The sequence below is a fragment of the Cetorhinus maximus genome, chromosome 20 (assembly GCF_964194155.1).
Source record: "Cetorhinus maximus chromosome 20, sCetMax3.hap1.1, whole genome shotgun sequence".
Taxonomy (NCBI): domain Eukaryota; kingdom Metazoa; phylum Chordata; class Chondrichthyes; order Lamniformes; family Cetorhinidae; genus Cetorhinus; species Cetorhinus maximus.
The window spans coordinates 12,644,735-12,661,316 of NC_135898.1; the positions used below are offsets into that span (position 1 = coordinate 12,644,735).

At 40.8% G+C, this 16,582-nt stretch overlaps 1 protein-coding gene across 2 annotated transcripts in view; it reads right to left on the reverse strand.

Annotated features, from left to right (window-relative positions):
* The window catches only part of LOC144694849 (serine/threonine-protein phosphatase 2A 55 kDa regulatory subunit B alpha isoform), a 74,808-nt gene that overhangs the window by 12,248 nt on the left and 45,978 nt on the right, over positions 1 to 16,582 (reverse strand). For both annotated transcript variants that reach the window (XM_078565493.1, XM_078565492.1), the window contains exons 3-7: positions 13,267 to 13,364; positions 10,642 to 10,807; positions 4,663 to 4,775; positions 3,037 to 3,214; positions 1,408 to 1,572 (exon numbers count right to left, since the gene is read on the reverse strand). In XM_078565493.1, the coding sequence (XP_078421619.1) occupies positions 1,408 to 1,572; positions 3,037 to 3,196 (325 nt within the window). In that variant the 5' untranslated portion in view covers positions 3,197 to 3,214; positions 4,663 to 4,775; positions 10,642 to 10,807; positions 13,267 to 13,364. The remainder of the gene's footprint in view (positions 1 to 1,407; positions 1,573 to 3,036; positions 3,215 to 4,662; positions 4,776 to 10,641; positions 10,808 to 13,266; positions 13,365 to 16,582) is intronic.

The window sequence follows — 16,582 nt, forward strand, 5'->3', positions numbered from 1 at the left end:
TAGTGGCCTACGATAATTTGCAGACATTCAGCCTTTCATGGTAGACTGTAATAGTCCTGTAAATAAATCCCAATGTTGGTAACACCTGCGCCATCATCTTGGTATTCTCCCTCTGTTGCTGTCTGGAAATCTTGCAAACTAATACATGAGGCTAATCGGCAGAATTAATTGGTAAATCAGGCGCTCCTAAATTTTACCAGCCATGGGCAACAAGGGTCACAAGCTGCTGCAAGTTTATCTATTTGCTTTTCACAGTAAACCACAAAATCATGACAGATCCGGACAGAATAAATATAGAGCAACTGTTCCCATTGGCAGAAGGGTTCAGAATCAGAGGACAAAATTTAAGGTGACTGGCATAAGATGAGGAGGAAAAACCTTGTTGTAAGTGGTTAGGATCTGGAATGCACTGACAGTACAATGGAGGCAGATTCGATCCTGGCTTACAGAAAAAAAATTGGATCAGCATCTGAGGAGTAAAAAAAATCACAGGGCTACGAGGCAAAGGCAAGCGCATGGGACTAGCCCAGTAGCTCTTGCAAAGAGCCAACAAGGCAGGCCACAGGCCCTGGAACTGTTCTACGATTGTATAACTCTTCCATCACGTAACCTTTGTCCACATTGTGCCTCACATAAAAGAGGGCAATTTTGGAATTCTCTTAATGGCAAAAAGAAAAAACAGTGAACTCGATACAGAAAGGAAATGGGATGGTGGGGCAAGTATGCAATTGGAGAGAAGAGATTTTAAGGAGCTTGTTGAACAAGGAGGGAGTTGGCAAGATGGAGGTCTTTAGAGGTATTGACACAGAATGTTTTTCATTCTTTACAATTGATGGGCACTCAATGTCATGGCCATGTACTTATGGATATACAGCTGAAGTAAGGAAGAGCAAGGCCATGGATTATTCGCAAGTTAGGATATAAATAGTCAAATGAGTTCACTTGGGAATAGAAAGCTAGTGAAGCTTGACATGACTGAAAGGTGGAAGTTGAAGAAACACAGGACATAATGCTCCAGCAATGTTACATCAGTCTGTTCAGTACAGTGCAGAGATCAAACCTGGGACCCCACCAGCCCCCCGCCCACACCGTTGCTGTTCTCCAGCAGCATATGATACACACACAGCAATCAGGGAGGCCTAAAGTAATGTTCTTGATTATACAGATAAAATAGCCATTTACCTGTGAGTAAATAAAACTTGTTGCCTGTCAGACAAATAAACAGCTGGTTCCAGCTTTTGCCTGCCAACAGATTGAAGCAGGCTGCTTAAATGGCAATGGCTACCAAACAATCCTGCATTGGTGCTGCTGGTTTCTGATTTAAGTACATGAATTTGATCGGTATGAAGGGAGCATTTATTAAATATACATTTCACTAAAGCATGAAGATCTGAGCAGTACACTTACATTTGGCATGTTTGTCACACAGGGCAGCTGCTCGCATGTCACATAGTCGAATGGTTCCCTTGCTACTGCTGTATACAAATGTGTTGCACTGATTAGGGTGGAACTCCGCTGCTGTAATCACTTCAGTCAGCTCCTCCATGTTAGCAGGCTTGATATCTACAATATCTGAGAGACAGGCCATCAAGGACAATATTTGGATGACCAACCAAAGTGTCACCCTGGTTGGAGCATTTAAAACACCCATCCGGGATGGGTCACAATTAGAATTTGTAAACGTTATTAGGCCCAAGACAATCAGCCATATCTTTGCCACCTTCTCACACCACTCAATCATTTTCCATTAATCTCCCCACAAATTGGCTCCTGTTCCAGCAGTCACCAACGCACATCATGAAGAACTTGCGATGAAAAGCAAGGATGTTCAAGATTCCGCTAATTGTACTTGATTTTCTAACAGGTTTGTGACGGTGGACCTCATTTTCAACTAACACATGAAGCAAAGCAACAGTGTAGCCTCCATGAGCTGGTTGCAATTTGATTCCATGGCAGGTTTAAGGGATGATCAAGTCTTATCCAAGCCCAAAGCATAAACTTGCTTCCCAATTGCAATTCCGAAACTGCCACTACCATATTTTCACAAAAGCCTGACTCATTGTGTGGCTGCCCATCCCAAGTCATGCATCAACTTGCATACTCCCTCATATCCTTCAAAGCTCATCCTCCAAGTCTACCCCCAGAAATGCATTATTCCACAAAGACAGAAAACTGACGATATCAAACTTAACGTACTGGCACTGTCCATTTTACCTGCAAAACAGTTTAGTCATTATTCTGCCTGTTGCAGCTTGGTCAGGCAGCTTGCTACGGCATAACATGCCAAATCAGAAAGTGAGCATATTCAGTGCATGACTCGTATGAACTGCCTAGAGGAGCTGCCAAATTTGAATGAACTGATCTGCCAGAGTGGAGGAGATGGGAAAAGTCTAAGTCGGTAGTAAGTCAGATATAACTGCTCACTCTTCAGATCCACAATTTGTTGATAGTGATCATGGAGGAAAGAGAGGAAGCACAGACAGATGGGGAGCAAGCCTCTTCAGGCGAGCACTAGGGAACATTTCACAGGTTTTATCCCCGAAAAACCATTTTCCCATTCCTTTTCTGAAGATGCTAATTCCTACTGGGATCAAATTCTGGAGTGTCAGTAAAGTCCAGTGTCTTTCCAAATGGCTGCCATTCAAATGAAAATCAAGTGAATACCATCAAGATATCTGATCTTCGAATAACCACAGCCTATATCCTCACCAAACATCCATTCACAGGGATCACTCGTCAGCCAGGTAGAGCACAGTTTCTGGCTGATTTCCCACTGCTTGACCCAGAGCACTGAGCCCAAACTCTAATGCCGTACAGCCATCCTGGTCAACAATATCTGCTATCTCAGCACAAACTGTGAGTTGAGCTCAAGACATTCATGCCTGTATGTTTCAGTCACACACTGCCTGTACCAATTCCACGAAAATAAGGTGCAGAACAAATCTTTGTACAGACGACAAGGTTAGCTTGGTACTCACGCTGCCAAAAAAATTGTGTTGCCCAGAAAGGGATTCAAGTGCACATTGATAAGGATACTAAAACTTCTGTCTGTGATTTCTAAATGCCACAGGTTAATCCTAAGATCATCCGCTGATAAGTAAGTTTCATAGTCACTATTGACTGAAATAGAGTTTATATGATATGTGTGTGCATTAGCAAATATTCTTCGAGGACTTGCTTCAACCATTAAATCCATTGGCTTGAATACTGGAACCTAGGAATGAGGAGAAACAAAAACGTTAAACCAGGAACAAAGAAGAAGCAGAACAGAGCAAGGCACATAACTTTAAAACAGCTCTTCTCAAAGTTTTGTATGAAATGGGAGAAGGAGCAGGGCAAACACCCGAGGTCATCCCCATGCTCAATTCTCAAAGTTAACATTAGCTATACAAATGAAAACATGTACTGGTGATTCCAGAAAGCTTCATTTTTAAATTAAGGGCTTTGAAAGCAAAGAATGTGTTCTGTGTTTGGTGAGTGAGTGCTGAGAAGTCATCAATTTACAGAGTCACAAGGAGAAGGAAATTAAGAACTTTCTGAATGCAGAGAATTACTGGGTGTGGAATGAGTGGACACAAAGCAAAGTTCATTTTATCTTTTAGCAGCAAAGTGGATAAACAGGGAAAGATGCACACCCATGGGGAGAATGTAGGATAATGCTTTTAGTTTTGGATTCCACTAGCAAAAAGTTGGCATAGATACAATGATATGAATTTCTGTAATGATAACTATAAAGACAATGTGCTAGCAAATCCATAAACACAGAAAAAATCCAATATAGAAGTCCCGAGTCAATGCTCACAAAACCAGATATAGACAACAGGAAACACAGACCATAGGGTATTGCTCGCTGACCTACAAGATCATGCAGGTGAGATTCTCATGCATGCCTTTGTTACCTCTATTTTAATGCATTTCTGGCCAACCTCCCATCTTCAAGTCATGCAAAATTGTGTTTCCTGTGTCCAAACTGGCATGACCTCCTGTCACCCATCACTCTTCTCACTGCTGACTTACACTGGCTCCTGATTAAACAGTGCCTTGATTTTAAAATTCCTATCCTTGTTTTCAAATCTCTCCATCACCTCGCCCTTCCCCTATCTGTACCCTGCTCCATCGGACTCCAAGATCTCTGCGCTCATCCAATACTAGCTCTTGTGCATCAATGATTTTAATCATTCCAACACTGTCAGTCATGCTGTCGAGGCCCTAAAAGTTCCAGAATTCCCTCCCTGGACCTCTCCAGCTCCCTTTCCTCCTTCAAGGTACTGCCGAAAACCTACCATTTGAACCAAGTCATCAATCCGAACATCTCAATATTCATTTGTTTGCTAATTTTGTTTGCTAACAATCCTGCAGAGCACCTGGAGATGCTTCACTGTATTCAAGGCACTAGATAAATTTAAGTTCTTGGTTTTCTGACTATCTGGAGCCAGGGCTGGGCCACCATTTGAATTAAAGATGCGGCACAACATCCCCCATGTTTGGCTTCTGGGTCTTTGCATTAATGGCATCAAATATCTTGGAAATTTTCCTTCCTTAAAAGGAAATTATTTAGTCTAGACTTCACACATGGCTTTCACTGGTGCAAAGTGCACAAAAACATGTTTAATGGACAAAATAAATTCTGAAACTGAAAAACAGTTTGTACCAAATTCTCACCTTAAGTGTAGTGACTGTGGCAGGGTCCCTGTATCTCCCATCCTCTTCTTTCAAGTTATAACCTTCTGGCCGTTTGTCTCTTTCACTGATTTTCCACAACTTTATTGTTTTATCTGTAAAACAAAGTAGAATTTGATCACATAACAAGTGGCATGAGCCCACTTCAGGACCCGAGTGCTTTAATTCTGTTTCATACAAAATGAAAGTGTAACATTTTAACATGATTCCATTTGCGAAAATAAACCAGCTTACGCAAGTTCAGCGAATGCACAAGCAAAATTACTGTCGGAAACATGGAATGATATGGAATTGAAACATTGATATTCATTACATCACAGACACTGAAATCAATACTGCATTATTACCACAGAATAAATTTATTGAAGATGGAAATTATACAATTGACTCCAAGTTCACAATTATCAGTTCCACAAAAACACTTCAAATTTTAATTATGCTGAACGCTGTTTTCTTCTCCAGTCAAGGGCACTTTGGTGGGGAGGGGGGGGAAGGGTGAGGGGAGGACACGGTGTGTCTCAGCAAACCATCTTTAGGCATGGTATGGCAATGCATTCTGTGCACTGCAAAATCCCACAAACAGCATCAAGGTGAACTATGAGCTGATCTTTTTTCCCAGTAATTTTGGACAGGACAGTGGGATTGGGACAGCTTTGCAGTGTCTTCCACCAGATCAATGTGAGCACCATTTCAAAAACCTCTGCCAAGTTCTGCAAACATTTTTGTTGCTAGGCTGTTCCAATGAGTTGATTGGGGCAAGGCTATGTGGACCATCCATTCCAACAGGTGCCACAATTCCACACCCATTTGAGAACACCCATTCAGAACAATATGAGGACAGCCTTTCTTCTCCTTCAACTTTCTCTCTTGTCAGAAACACAGCACTGCAGCAGAGCAGCATCCTCATTAAATCATGCAGCATTTGACAATGACCTCTGCCGAAGAGCCATGAGGGCTCGAAACATTGACTGATTTCTTCTCCGCCGATGCTGCCAGACTTGCTGAGTTTTTCCAGGTAATTCTGTTTTTATTTTGTTTAGGATTAACTGCAATTTCAATATGCAAAGTGAAACAACAGTTTAAATATACATAGAGATTTAACATATCTCAAAATTATTTTTTTGTTATTCATTTATTAGATGTAGGCATTGCTGGCAGGGGCAGCATTTATTGTCTGTGTCCAACTGCTATTGAGGTGATGATGGTTGAGCTAGCTTCTTGAATCCAAGTGAGTAGATTCCCAGGACCTTTCAGAGGGCAGTTTGGAATCACATATTGTCCAAACCAGGGAAGGATGGCAGGCCCTCTTTCCCTCAAAGGACATGAGTGCACCTGAGTTCCATTACCATCAGTTATCTACCATGAATTATTTTCAAGTGCTGTACTTGTGTAGACAAGCCTGGCAGCCAATGTGCCAACTGCAAAATGCCACAGACAGCAATGGGGAGGGAGGAACTCGAGCCAAGACACAAGGTGAGTGGCTAAGAAGGAAGACTGAAGGCCATCTTTTGTGATTCCCAAAGCTCTTCTTCAATTCACAGAAAACTAACTTCCAAATCTCAGCCACCATCGGCAAGCAGACCACGGTGAGGTTCACAAACCTTTTTCTTTAAACCAATGCATTGCAGCTCATTTCTCCCCCCAGCCTCCCAGGTTAACGATAGAATAATCACAATGTTAAGACACAAGTTATAATCGGTCATGACCTCCATCCAGTTAATTCACGTCACCAAGATAGGAGATGCAGAGCAATGGCACATGAAGCATGTATCTTTTAGAAACGGCAGGCCAAAGCCTCGGGTACATGCTAGCCACCACCTGATTCCTGTGACTTCCTCCACAATCAGGTGGGCAGGGAGAAGCAGAGAACCAATGCTCCAAAAACATGCTCCAGATTAAAACCAAGGTGTCACTGGCCACTCAGCAATAAATAAAATTTCAGGGGACTCATTCAATTCACAAAAGCATAAATGTCTAACAGCTGTGACAACTAATTCTCACCATGGGCAGATGTTTTAAACTTAGCCAACATTCAACCAAGTTGTAACAAGTTCATATTTCTGACACCTTTAAAGCTGGGTTTTCAAATACCTCTCCGATCTATATCAGAATTTGGGACAGATATCTCTTAAACTAGCTAGATTACCTAGATCTTAAACCTGTTCATACAGTCACACCCAGTCCAAGTACCTAGAACACAGTCCCAAATAAAGAAATCTCAAATCAAGAGGTGGTGAACAACAGCAGCTTCTGTCATCTTTGTCGCAGTGTTGGACAAAACCACAATAATTGGTTTGAAACCCACAAAAAAGCACAGGCCTAATAGTATTTGTTATTCACTCACGGCTCATGCACATCACTCTGGGGATGAGCATTTATTGTCTATCATATAAATTGCTCGAGAAGTTGATGGTGAGCTACCTTCTTGAGCCACAATAACTAGGTCATCTAGGTATGGAATTGCACAATTTTCTTCCAAACTGTCTTCAGATGAAAACCATTTTGCAAATTTGTTTCACGCAGTTTTTATCTAAACTGGAGGAGCTATCAAATTAAACTGCCTTTAATAAATGTATTTTCCTCCTTTGTGGTAAATACAGGTTTGGCAACATTTGCCTTTGGTAAATGGTTAACTGTTCTCCACAAATGATTCCACAACAAATTTTCTTAGGGATGTGCATTGCTAATGGTGTCATGAAAAAGCAGAAATACTTTGAATCCAAATCACTTAAAGCATAAATTGTATTCCCAAGGACAACTCCTTGGATTTTGTGGTCAATGGTGATTATAAGGCAGTTATCGTTTGCTGCATTTATACTTGCCCACAAAATTTCTGCCGACGTTTACACAGTAATTTGCAGTTATCAATTAAAGTGGGCAGAACGGGGTGGGGGGAGGGTGGGAGGGAGGAAGGAAAAAAAGAGGAGAGCTAGGGATTAAACAAAGAATGTTTTCACACCTTGTGAAATGTCTAGTAATAAAATCTGAAGAACTGAGTATTCCAACTTTCAGAAGTTAATTTCTAGTGCTAGTGTGGCAGATTGGCATTAATTAATAAGACTTTTCACGCTGTGAAATACTCACTTGCACTTCAATGAGGGAGCCTCTATTTGTTCTGGCATCTTTAGTGGGTATCTAGTGAACGAGTACTGCAACTTTGTGTCGTTAATGTCTCTGAAAGCCAAGTCTTTCAGTCAAACTTGCGAAGGAAATTGGAAAGCAATTTGCTGATTTCCACTTTTCACTGCATGAGAGAATACAGGTAGTTGCTGTCCAATTTACACCATAACAACTGAGTGCTGATTGCCTCAACATTATTCTTATTACAAAATCTGGGCTAACATGTTTTATGTGCGTCACACTGTGCAAATGGCAGTAAAAACAGTATTATACTTTGCTGATCGGCTGAAATGATGATTTTGCTCAATTGAATATCAGCGTAAAAGCCATCAACCAGCACAGCGCTTCATGAGAAGAGTCAAAAATTATGACAAGGCTTGCATTCATACAGCACCTTCATGACATAAGGACATCCTGATGAGGTTCGCTGATAACTAAGTTCTCCTGAAGTGTAGTTACTGCGGCAGTGCAGGAAACATGACAGCCAACCTGCATGCAGCAACATACCACAAACTGCACTAAATGACCAAGCAGTCTGTTTTCGGTTGTTTGAAGGATAAATGTTTGCCACTAAATGGTGTGCTGTGGCCCTCCTTTTATTTGAATACTGCCATGGGATCTTCCATTTGAGAGGACAGAGAAGGCTTCCCTTGAAATTCTCATTTGAAAAACCTCCAAGTGCAAAACTGTTTCAGTAAGGAAAGGTCATTACAATCTGAAACATTAATTCTGTTCCTCTCCTCAGATGCTGCCTGACCTGCTGAGTATTTCCAGCATTTTTTTCACTTTAGATTTCCAGTGTGTGCAGTATTCTGCTTCATTCAATAATGCATTGGTGTTTCAGCCAAAATTTCTTCTGTGTTCAAATCTTGACAGGGGCTTGAGCCCACAACCTTCTTTAAGTAGCATTTGCAAAATCAGATGGCATCAATTTGGGAATTGAATTCAAATGCAGAAAACATGATAGGCAAAAGCAGTGACAAAGAGGAAGACAATACCACACAAATGTTTGAGATTTATCTCTGTTATTAACAGCACTGTGGGGGTAGCTACACCAAATGGACTGCAGCGGTCCAAGAAGGGAGCTCACCACCACCACCTTCTCAAGAGCAATTAGATGAGAGCAACAAATTCTGGCCAATGAAGCTCACATCCCATGAAAGATTTTTTAAAATCTGCAGTTAACACATCCACTTGAATGTATTTTCTATGAGCTCTGATGAGTTGTGCAGGGAGAAACATGAGAATCTCCAAATTACCAGTTACCTCAGGACAATCTTTCAGAAGCAACCACACAGGCTTGGCTCGCCAACAAGGATCCAAGATGACACCTTAGCTCACTTTAACAAGAATTCTCTCTCCCATTCAAGCCTCTTGCATTCTCCATTAGCACTGCTTTAATTCAGAAATGATGCCAGAGTAACGTAAGCCAGTTAGAAATTGATGCTTCCATTCACTATGCCCATATAAGCCATGGAATTATAAACAGACTTAAGTTTGCCAAGCACTTTGAGGCATTTTCACACAAAAGTTACAATGGGAGCTTTTCTGAGATTCACAAACATTCCTGTGTCTAATCACACACATCATTAAATAGAAGTTTAGAAGTTTAGCTCAGGATTGGGCTCAAATTTATAAAAGAAAAAACAAATATCAACAAAAGCACAAGATGGCAAAACTTAGAGCAGGTTTTCAGCCCTCACTGGTTTCCAATTCACAAGAAGCACATCAAACGAGTAAAAACTATGTGCTCATTGCATCATACACAGCACAGAAAACCCTCCAAACGATTAACCAAGAAGCCTGACAATGAAGCATCCTCACATATAAAAGGTCTGTCAGACCTGGTCCATTGCTGGGTGGAGAGGAACTTCAAAGTAAAACTCACCAAAAAGAAAATCCATGAATTATTTGGCAGATGCACTGTGACAAGTGTACAAATGGTGCCAAAATGGAGTTCTGTTTACTAATATAAGCTGGGGTATTGATAAGTACAACTGGCTTTGGGGCTTCTGGCTCAAGGAAATAAAAGGCTTTTTTTTTAAGCAATATCCAACATCCCTACTTCTGATCAATACCCAGAGGCTAAAAACTCCAAGGGGAATAGTGCGATTGAGGGTCAGTCTCCATGGTCGAATAGCTAACTGAATCAAGCTGGCCTCACATACATTAAAAAAAACCTGCCAAGTGAAGTACCAGAGGAATGCTCTCACTTGGAGGTGGGCACTACCAAATATCACCAATGCTACCAGAGTACCAGTCAAAGCCTTGGCAGGCAAGGAGGGAGAAAATAGAAGGGTTTTTTAATATTTTAAATTTAAAACAGTCATCCAAATGTATTTGATTCCATCTTCACTACTAACTCAGTAATCCAACAGCAATCATATATTATTGGGTGTGGGAGAAATTCAACGAAGAACCCCAATACTTATTGCTATCCAGCAACTGTGTCAACTTAATATGAGAAATTGCAAGAATATAGATATCATGCGAAGACATAGCAAGCATGAACAGCCTCCAAAGGCTCCAACATGGAGAATGGCCACCAGGCTGAAGTAAAATTGAACAAACAGCACCTCTCAACCAGTGCCCCAGCTTGCACAAGAGAACAAAAATAATTTGCAGGCAGTCCAAGAACCACAAAGCTGTTTCTTCTGTTTCTGTAAGCAGGGTGCCAGGTTGAGAGTGCATTTTTGGGGAAATGGAAGCTGAAGGGAGCATGAGTTGACCATTTGCTGTGGTTGGACAAGAGGTCACTGGGCCAAAGTACTGCAAAGCAGCAGTGCCAGTGGAACTGTTCTGAGCAAAAGGATGAAACACTGGCAAAGAAAAGAAACTTACCATTTGTCGAGAGCAGGAACTGTGCAGCATTTTGTTGGGGTAACCATCTAATTTTATTGATCTTTTCTTCAATTTCTAAACTTTTCAAGTAGTCAAATTCGGGTTCGTGGCTTTGAAAAGTACTGTAAACATTGTATTCACCTCTGCAATGAGGCTGGCTTTTGTTCTGAAAGAAATAGAATACATTAGAACACCAATGTTACCAGAATACCAAAGTAATTGGGATGGGGAAGCTGCAGAAGTTAACTGGTTCTTAAAAATCCTTCTCTGAATTTGCTGTGGGCTTTCTTTTGTACATTTTTTCGTTGGATAAGGTTAAGGATATCACAGCGCCTGTCATTTATATGGATATCCCCCCTGCCGTACTGACCAATGTTGCTTCACCAAAAAGCCATTATGAAATTTTATTCTGTTATTAGCAGTGAATATCCAAGACTAAGTAGTAATACATTAGTTGAGTGTTCTGACTGAGCAGCATACAAATTAAAATCTATAAAATTAAACTTTTTCACTTTAACTTGTTACTGAAGTTTAAAAGAGTTTTCACTAGCTGAAAACAAGCTTCAAGGTAAGCTTATCAGCAGCCGCATTAGTACTCGAGGAGAAAATTTTTCCAAGCTGCATTTGGAGTTGGAACTCAGGCAGTGAACTTAGCATAGTTAGCTAATCTGAAAACACGTCCTTTGCTCACAAAGCCACCTGGAGATGTTACAGGCTTCGCAAATGGTGCTAAAAATTCAAGTTGGTGAATAACTATCCTGTCTCCTGGCATAGTGTGACTCAACAGCCCTCATAACAATAAGCAGATTGATGCCCCACTTGCTTCATTTAGAACATAGATGCTTACATCATCACAGAGACACCACCACCACAGTAACACTGTCTTTCACTTGCAACAAGCAGCTTTTTGTACTTGGAAAATTAATTTGCCTGAGAGGCGATTCAGTGCTCTCTCACTTGCCCCTCCAACTCTTCCCAGCTACAAACAGAATTCCAATCAAAACCAGAATTTCAATATAACACCTCGCTGCCCAGCAAGATGAAACTGGAGTCCACCTCAAATTCCATCTGGATTCAGCCATGATACAAACAACACATCCAGGAGCACATTATCAGCAACATACAGATCCATCCCTTTTCCAAATATAGGCATGTGGGACAACTGAATGGCTGAAACTTCCTTTCCAATTAAGGGAGGTTCAACCAAAAGGTCCTTCAGCCAACAACATTGCCAGTCATTTGGAACCACACAAAATAGGTTTCAGTTATGTGCTGATACAAACTGCAACAACATTCAGGTGCAAAAATTCATACATTGGACAAGCAAAACAGTTCTATAACTGGGAGTAGTCTGAGCTACAGCTTCATACCCGGTGAGTATCACTAATAAGTGCATAACAAAATTTCCACGTTATCCAAACAATTGGGTGAAATTGCATAGGACAGTTTGCAACTTACTATTAACAACTTAATTCTAGAATTGAATAAAAATGGATTAAAAACAGGCCAAAATCCTGGAAGATTTCAATGACCTACAAATAAACTGGTCAGAGAAAGTAAAATGGGAAAAGGAAATAAAAGCAGAAAATGCTGGAAAAAATTTACACTATGTACAGGACTCCTTTCTTACCCAGTATCAAGGAAGCCCAAGACAGGTATCATGACTGAAACTAGCAATGGGAGATGAACCAGAGGAGAGAAGAGAAGTGCAGAGATGCAGTAAGACACTAGCGATCAAAACGTAATAAGATTAAATGACTGAGACATAGTTCCTTGTCTCATTTATAGGTAATAGATTGGAAACATATAATGAAATGAGATAGAACTAGAAAGTAAATTGGCAAAAAAAAACTTACATAAAACAGCAGCTGATCTAGATTCATAAATGATTAAAAATAGCAAGAGAAGTTAACAAAACCACAAAAACATAAACAGACCACAAGAGGTTATTTCTCGAGGAAGAGAATTGAAACAGGTCCAAATTCTGTTTAACTTATGCAGAACCTTGTTTAGTCCACGTTTGGGGTACTGAGTACAATTCTGATCTCGATACTACAGCAAAGGTATAGAAGCACTGAATCAAGTTCAAAAAGATTTCTAAGGATGATACCTGAACTTTGATGGCACAGCCATTAGGAAGGACTGAACAAAAATGAGAATGAGAGGTGATCTGATGCAGGTTTCTAAAATTATGAAGAAGTTCAATAGAGTTGAACTGGTTACGAATAAATCTAATAAGGAATTCAGAAGTAATTTCTTTAATCACAGCGGTGAGAATGTCAAAGGCACTACCACGTGGAGTAATGGACGGGAATAGCATACGCGAATTTAAGGTGAAGCTCGATAAGTGTGTACAGAAGTTATATTCCTAAATTAATATGAATTAAGGTGGGCAGCAGCTCATGGAGCATGAAGACTGGCAACAATCTATTGCTATCAACATATGAAAATAAGCATGGTGGCAACACTGGATGAATGGGTTATCATGAATGCTCTGAACAGCACTCTACGGCAAATCTGACACAACCAAGATGCACAAATGGCTACTTCATGCTTTATTTGATCTGGAACCATGAGGACTTGTTCTCTTCAAACGTGTCTCTGTGCTAGACAAATAACACTCACCTCTTGCTCCTGCTGGAATATGACGACTCTACCCCCCTTGTCCCCAGTTGCTAGTAGTTCTCCAGAGTGGTTGAATTCTACTGTGGAAATAATATCAGCTGTGAAGAACAAGAAGATGGAAAAAAAATCAGTAGAATTAACGCAGGCACTAAAACTTCAGCAAAACAAAGAACACCCAAGTTGTTTTTAGCTGTTAACATTATGCAACTCTTAGCAATATCATTTCTAAATATAAAACAAATAAAAAAAGGCCAATTCAAACGAACTTCTCTGGAAATTCAGTCTGCCATTGTTCAGAGTGATCTTTTGGACAGTGAAATCTTGGATCTATTGAAGCCTATGGAAACAGTTTCTTCTTTAATAATTGTATTTTGTTGAACACAAAATAGTCATATTTAATTTTAAACATCTTTTCTGGCAATCTTATACAAACAATCCCTGAATTACTCTCAAGGTTTGGGGAGCAGTGAATAGCTGTGAGCTACATGTACTAACTTGCATTTTAGATCTTCTGCATATTAAAGATGCTTTTATAGGATAGGGTATCAACTACAAATGCCAGTCAACAGAGCCTTTGTTTCAACCTTGGAGAAGTGGTAGTACTGTGTCAGGAGGTCATAAAATCAATCCCCACAAAAGAGTCATGTGCTCAAAACTTCCTTTCTGTGCAATCTTCAAGCTAAGGCGTGAAACCAAGGAACATTCTGCATTCTCTCAGGTGGACATGAAAAAATCCCAGGGCATCCTTTGAAGAACAGCAGACTTCTCCCTGGGATTCTGCCTGGTATTTATCCTTCAACCAACATCAGTGGAATAGATTGTTCAATCAGCTATCTCATTTCTGTTTGTGGGACCTTATTGCACACAAATTTCCATCTTACCATGATTATAACGGTACCCAAATTTCAAATGCATATCATCAATTGTGAAGTACTTTAGGGCTTGGAAAGCTTGCAATTAGCACAATTTAAATTTAATCTTGCAAGTTTAAATTCAGCAGACAGCAGCAGCACTTCATTTTTCTAGCTTTTTTCATGTGTGCCAGGTTTCAGAAACAGTAATTACTTTAATTCATTCATGGGATGTGGGCATCGCTAGCTAGGCCAGCATTTATTGCCCATCCTTAATTGTCCTTGTTCAGAGGGCATTTAAGAGTCACATTGCTGTAGGTCTGGAGTCACATGTAGGCCAGGCCAGGCCAGGTAAGGGTGGCAGATTTCCTTTCCTAAAGAACAATAATGAACTAGATGGGTTTTTACAACAATCGACAATGATTATCATTAGACTTTTAATTCCAGATTTTTATTGAATTCACATTCCACCATCTGCCGTGGCAGGATTTGAACCCCGATCCCCAGAACATTACCCTGGGTCTCTGGATTGCTAGTCTAGCAACAATACCACTACGCCTTCACCTCACCAAATTAAGAGCCACTTCACCATACTTCTCCCACAAAACCAAGTGCTATCTTGATGCACATACACAGACATACAGGAACAACTCAGTCAGATTACTGGACAGGATTTCCTGATGCATATCATGAGTACAAGCGTTCAAAAGGGCTCAGCTCTGTCAGAAGCATCCTGCATCTACGTAGGACAGAGTACAACAGTGAGTACAGTGGAGTCAGATCTGGCGTCTTACATAGTGTAAATCAAAAATTACTTAATTTAAAATTATCTGGGCATTTTAATATTTTTGCACTATATTTACACTTCACAGTGAGATTTACATTGCTGAATGCAAATTTTCAGTGGTGGACTGCATGGAGCCATTTAAAGTCAAGTCAGCAGCACCCAAAACCCAGGATGTGTGCATAACTGAAGAAAAAAGCATGGTATTTTGGCCATGCCACTAGGCAGAAATCAAGTACAGCATTGCCATCATGTAAAAAAAGCTCCATATCCATACCAAGACTTAAATACTGTTCCTCAGCAAGTTCTTGAAATGTCCCTCTCGCAAGATACAGAGGCATAGACAACACCACAGCACACTCGCCATCCAAGTAATCTTTACACTTTATCAATGCTCCTCTAAACCCCTTGTTCCTAATCTTGAAAAGACATGATTTTAGTCTTGCACATGCATATTGCACCTAAGTCTTAAACACACTGACCTGCACACACTTTTGCCTCTTTGTATACTCACTATATTGGAACTGCACTGTATTGAGAGCTGTGACTAGTGGTGTTCCGCAGGGATCAGTGCTGGGACCTTTGCTGTTTATAGTATACGTAAATGATTTGGAGGAAAATGTAACTGGGTTAATTAGTAAGTTTACAGGCGACACTAAGGTTGGAGGAGTTGCAGATAGTGAAGAGGATTGTCAAAGGATACAACAGGATATAGATTGGTTGGAGACTTGGCCGGAGAAATGGCAGATGGAGTTTAATCCGGACAAATGCGAGGTAATGCATTTTGGAAGGTCTAATACAGGTAGGAATTATACAGTAAATGGCGAAACCCCTTAAGTGCATCGACAGGCAGAGGGATCTGGGTGTACAGGTCCACAGGTCACTAAAAGTGGCAACGCAGATAGATAAGATAGTCAGGAAGGCATATGCATGCTTGCCTTCATTGGCAGGGGTATTGAGTATAAAAGCTGGGAAGTCATGCTGCAGCTGTATAGAACCTTGGTTAGGCCACACTTGGAATATTGCGTGCAATTCTGATCGCCACATTACCAGAAGGATATGGAGGCATTGGAGAGGGTGCACAGGATGCTGCCTGGTCTGAAGGTTATTAGCTATGAGGAGAGGTTGGAGAAACTCAGATTGTTCTCACTACAGCGACGGAGATTGAGGGGCGACTTGATAGAAGTTTACAAAATTATGAGTGGCATGGACAGAGTAGCTAGTCAGAAGCTTTTTCCCAGGGTGAAAGAGTCAATTACTAGGGGACATAGATTTAAGGTGAGAGGAGAAAACTATAGAGGAGATGTGCGGGGCAAGTTTTTTACGCAGAGGGTAGTGAGTGTCTGGAATTCGCTGCCAGAGGAGGTGGTGGAAGCAGGTACGATAGTGGTGTTTAAGAGGCAGCTTGACAAATACATGAATAGGATGGGAATAGAGGGATGCGGACCCCGGAAGTGCAAAATGTTTTAGTTTGACAGGCAATATGATCGGCGCAGCCGTGGAGGGTCGAAGGGCCTGTTCCTGTGCTGTACTTTGTTCTTTTGTTCTTTGTATTGTCTCATGATTGCCCAGAACCTCAAACTTGTGTAACTCCTAAACTCAAATAGTGTTTCCTCCTTTCCACAAGCATAAAGGTTTTGAAAGCCCAAGCATCACACATGATCATTTCCTTGAAATCTCT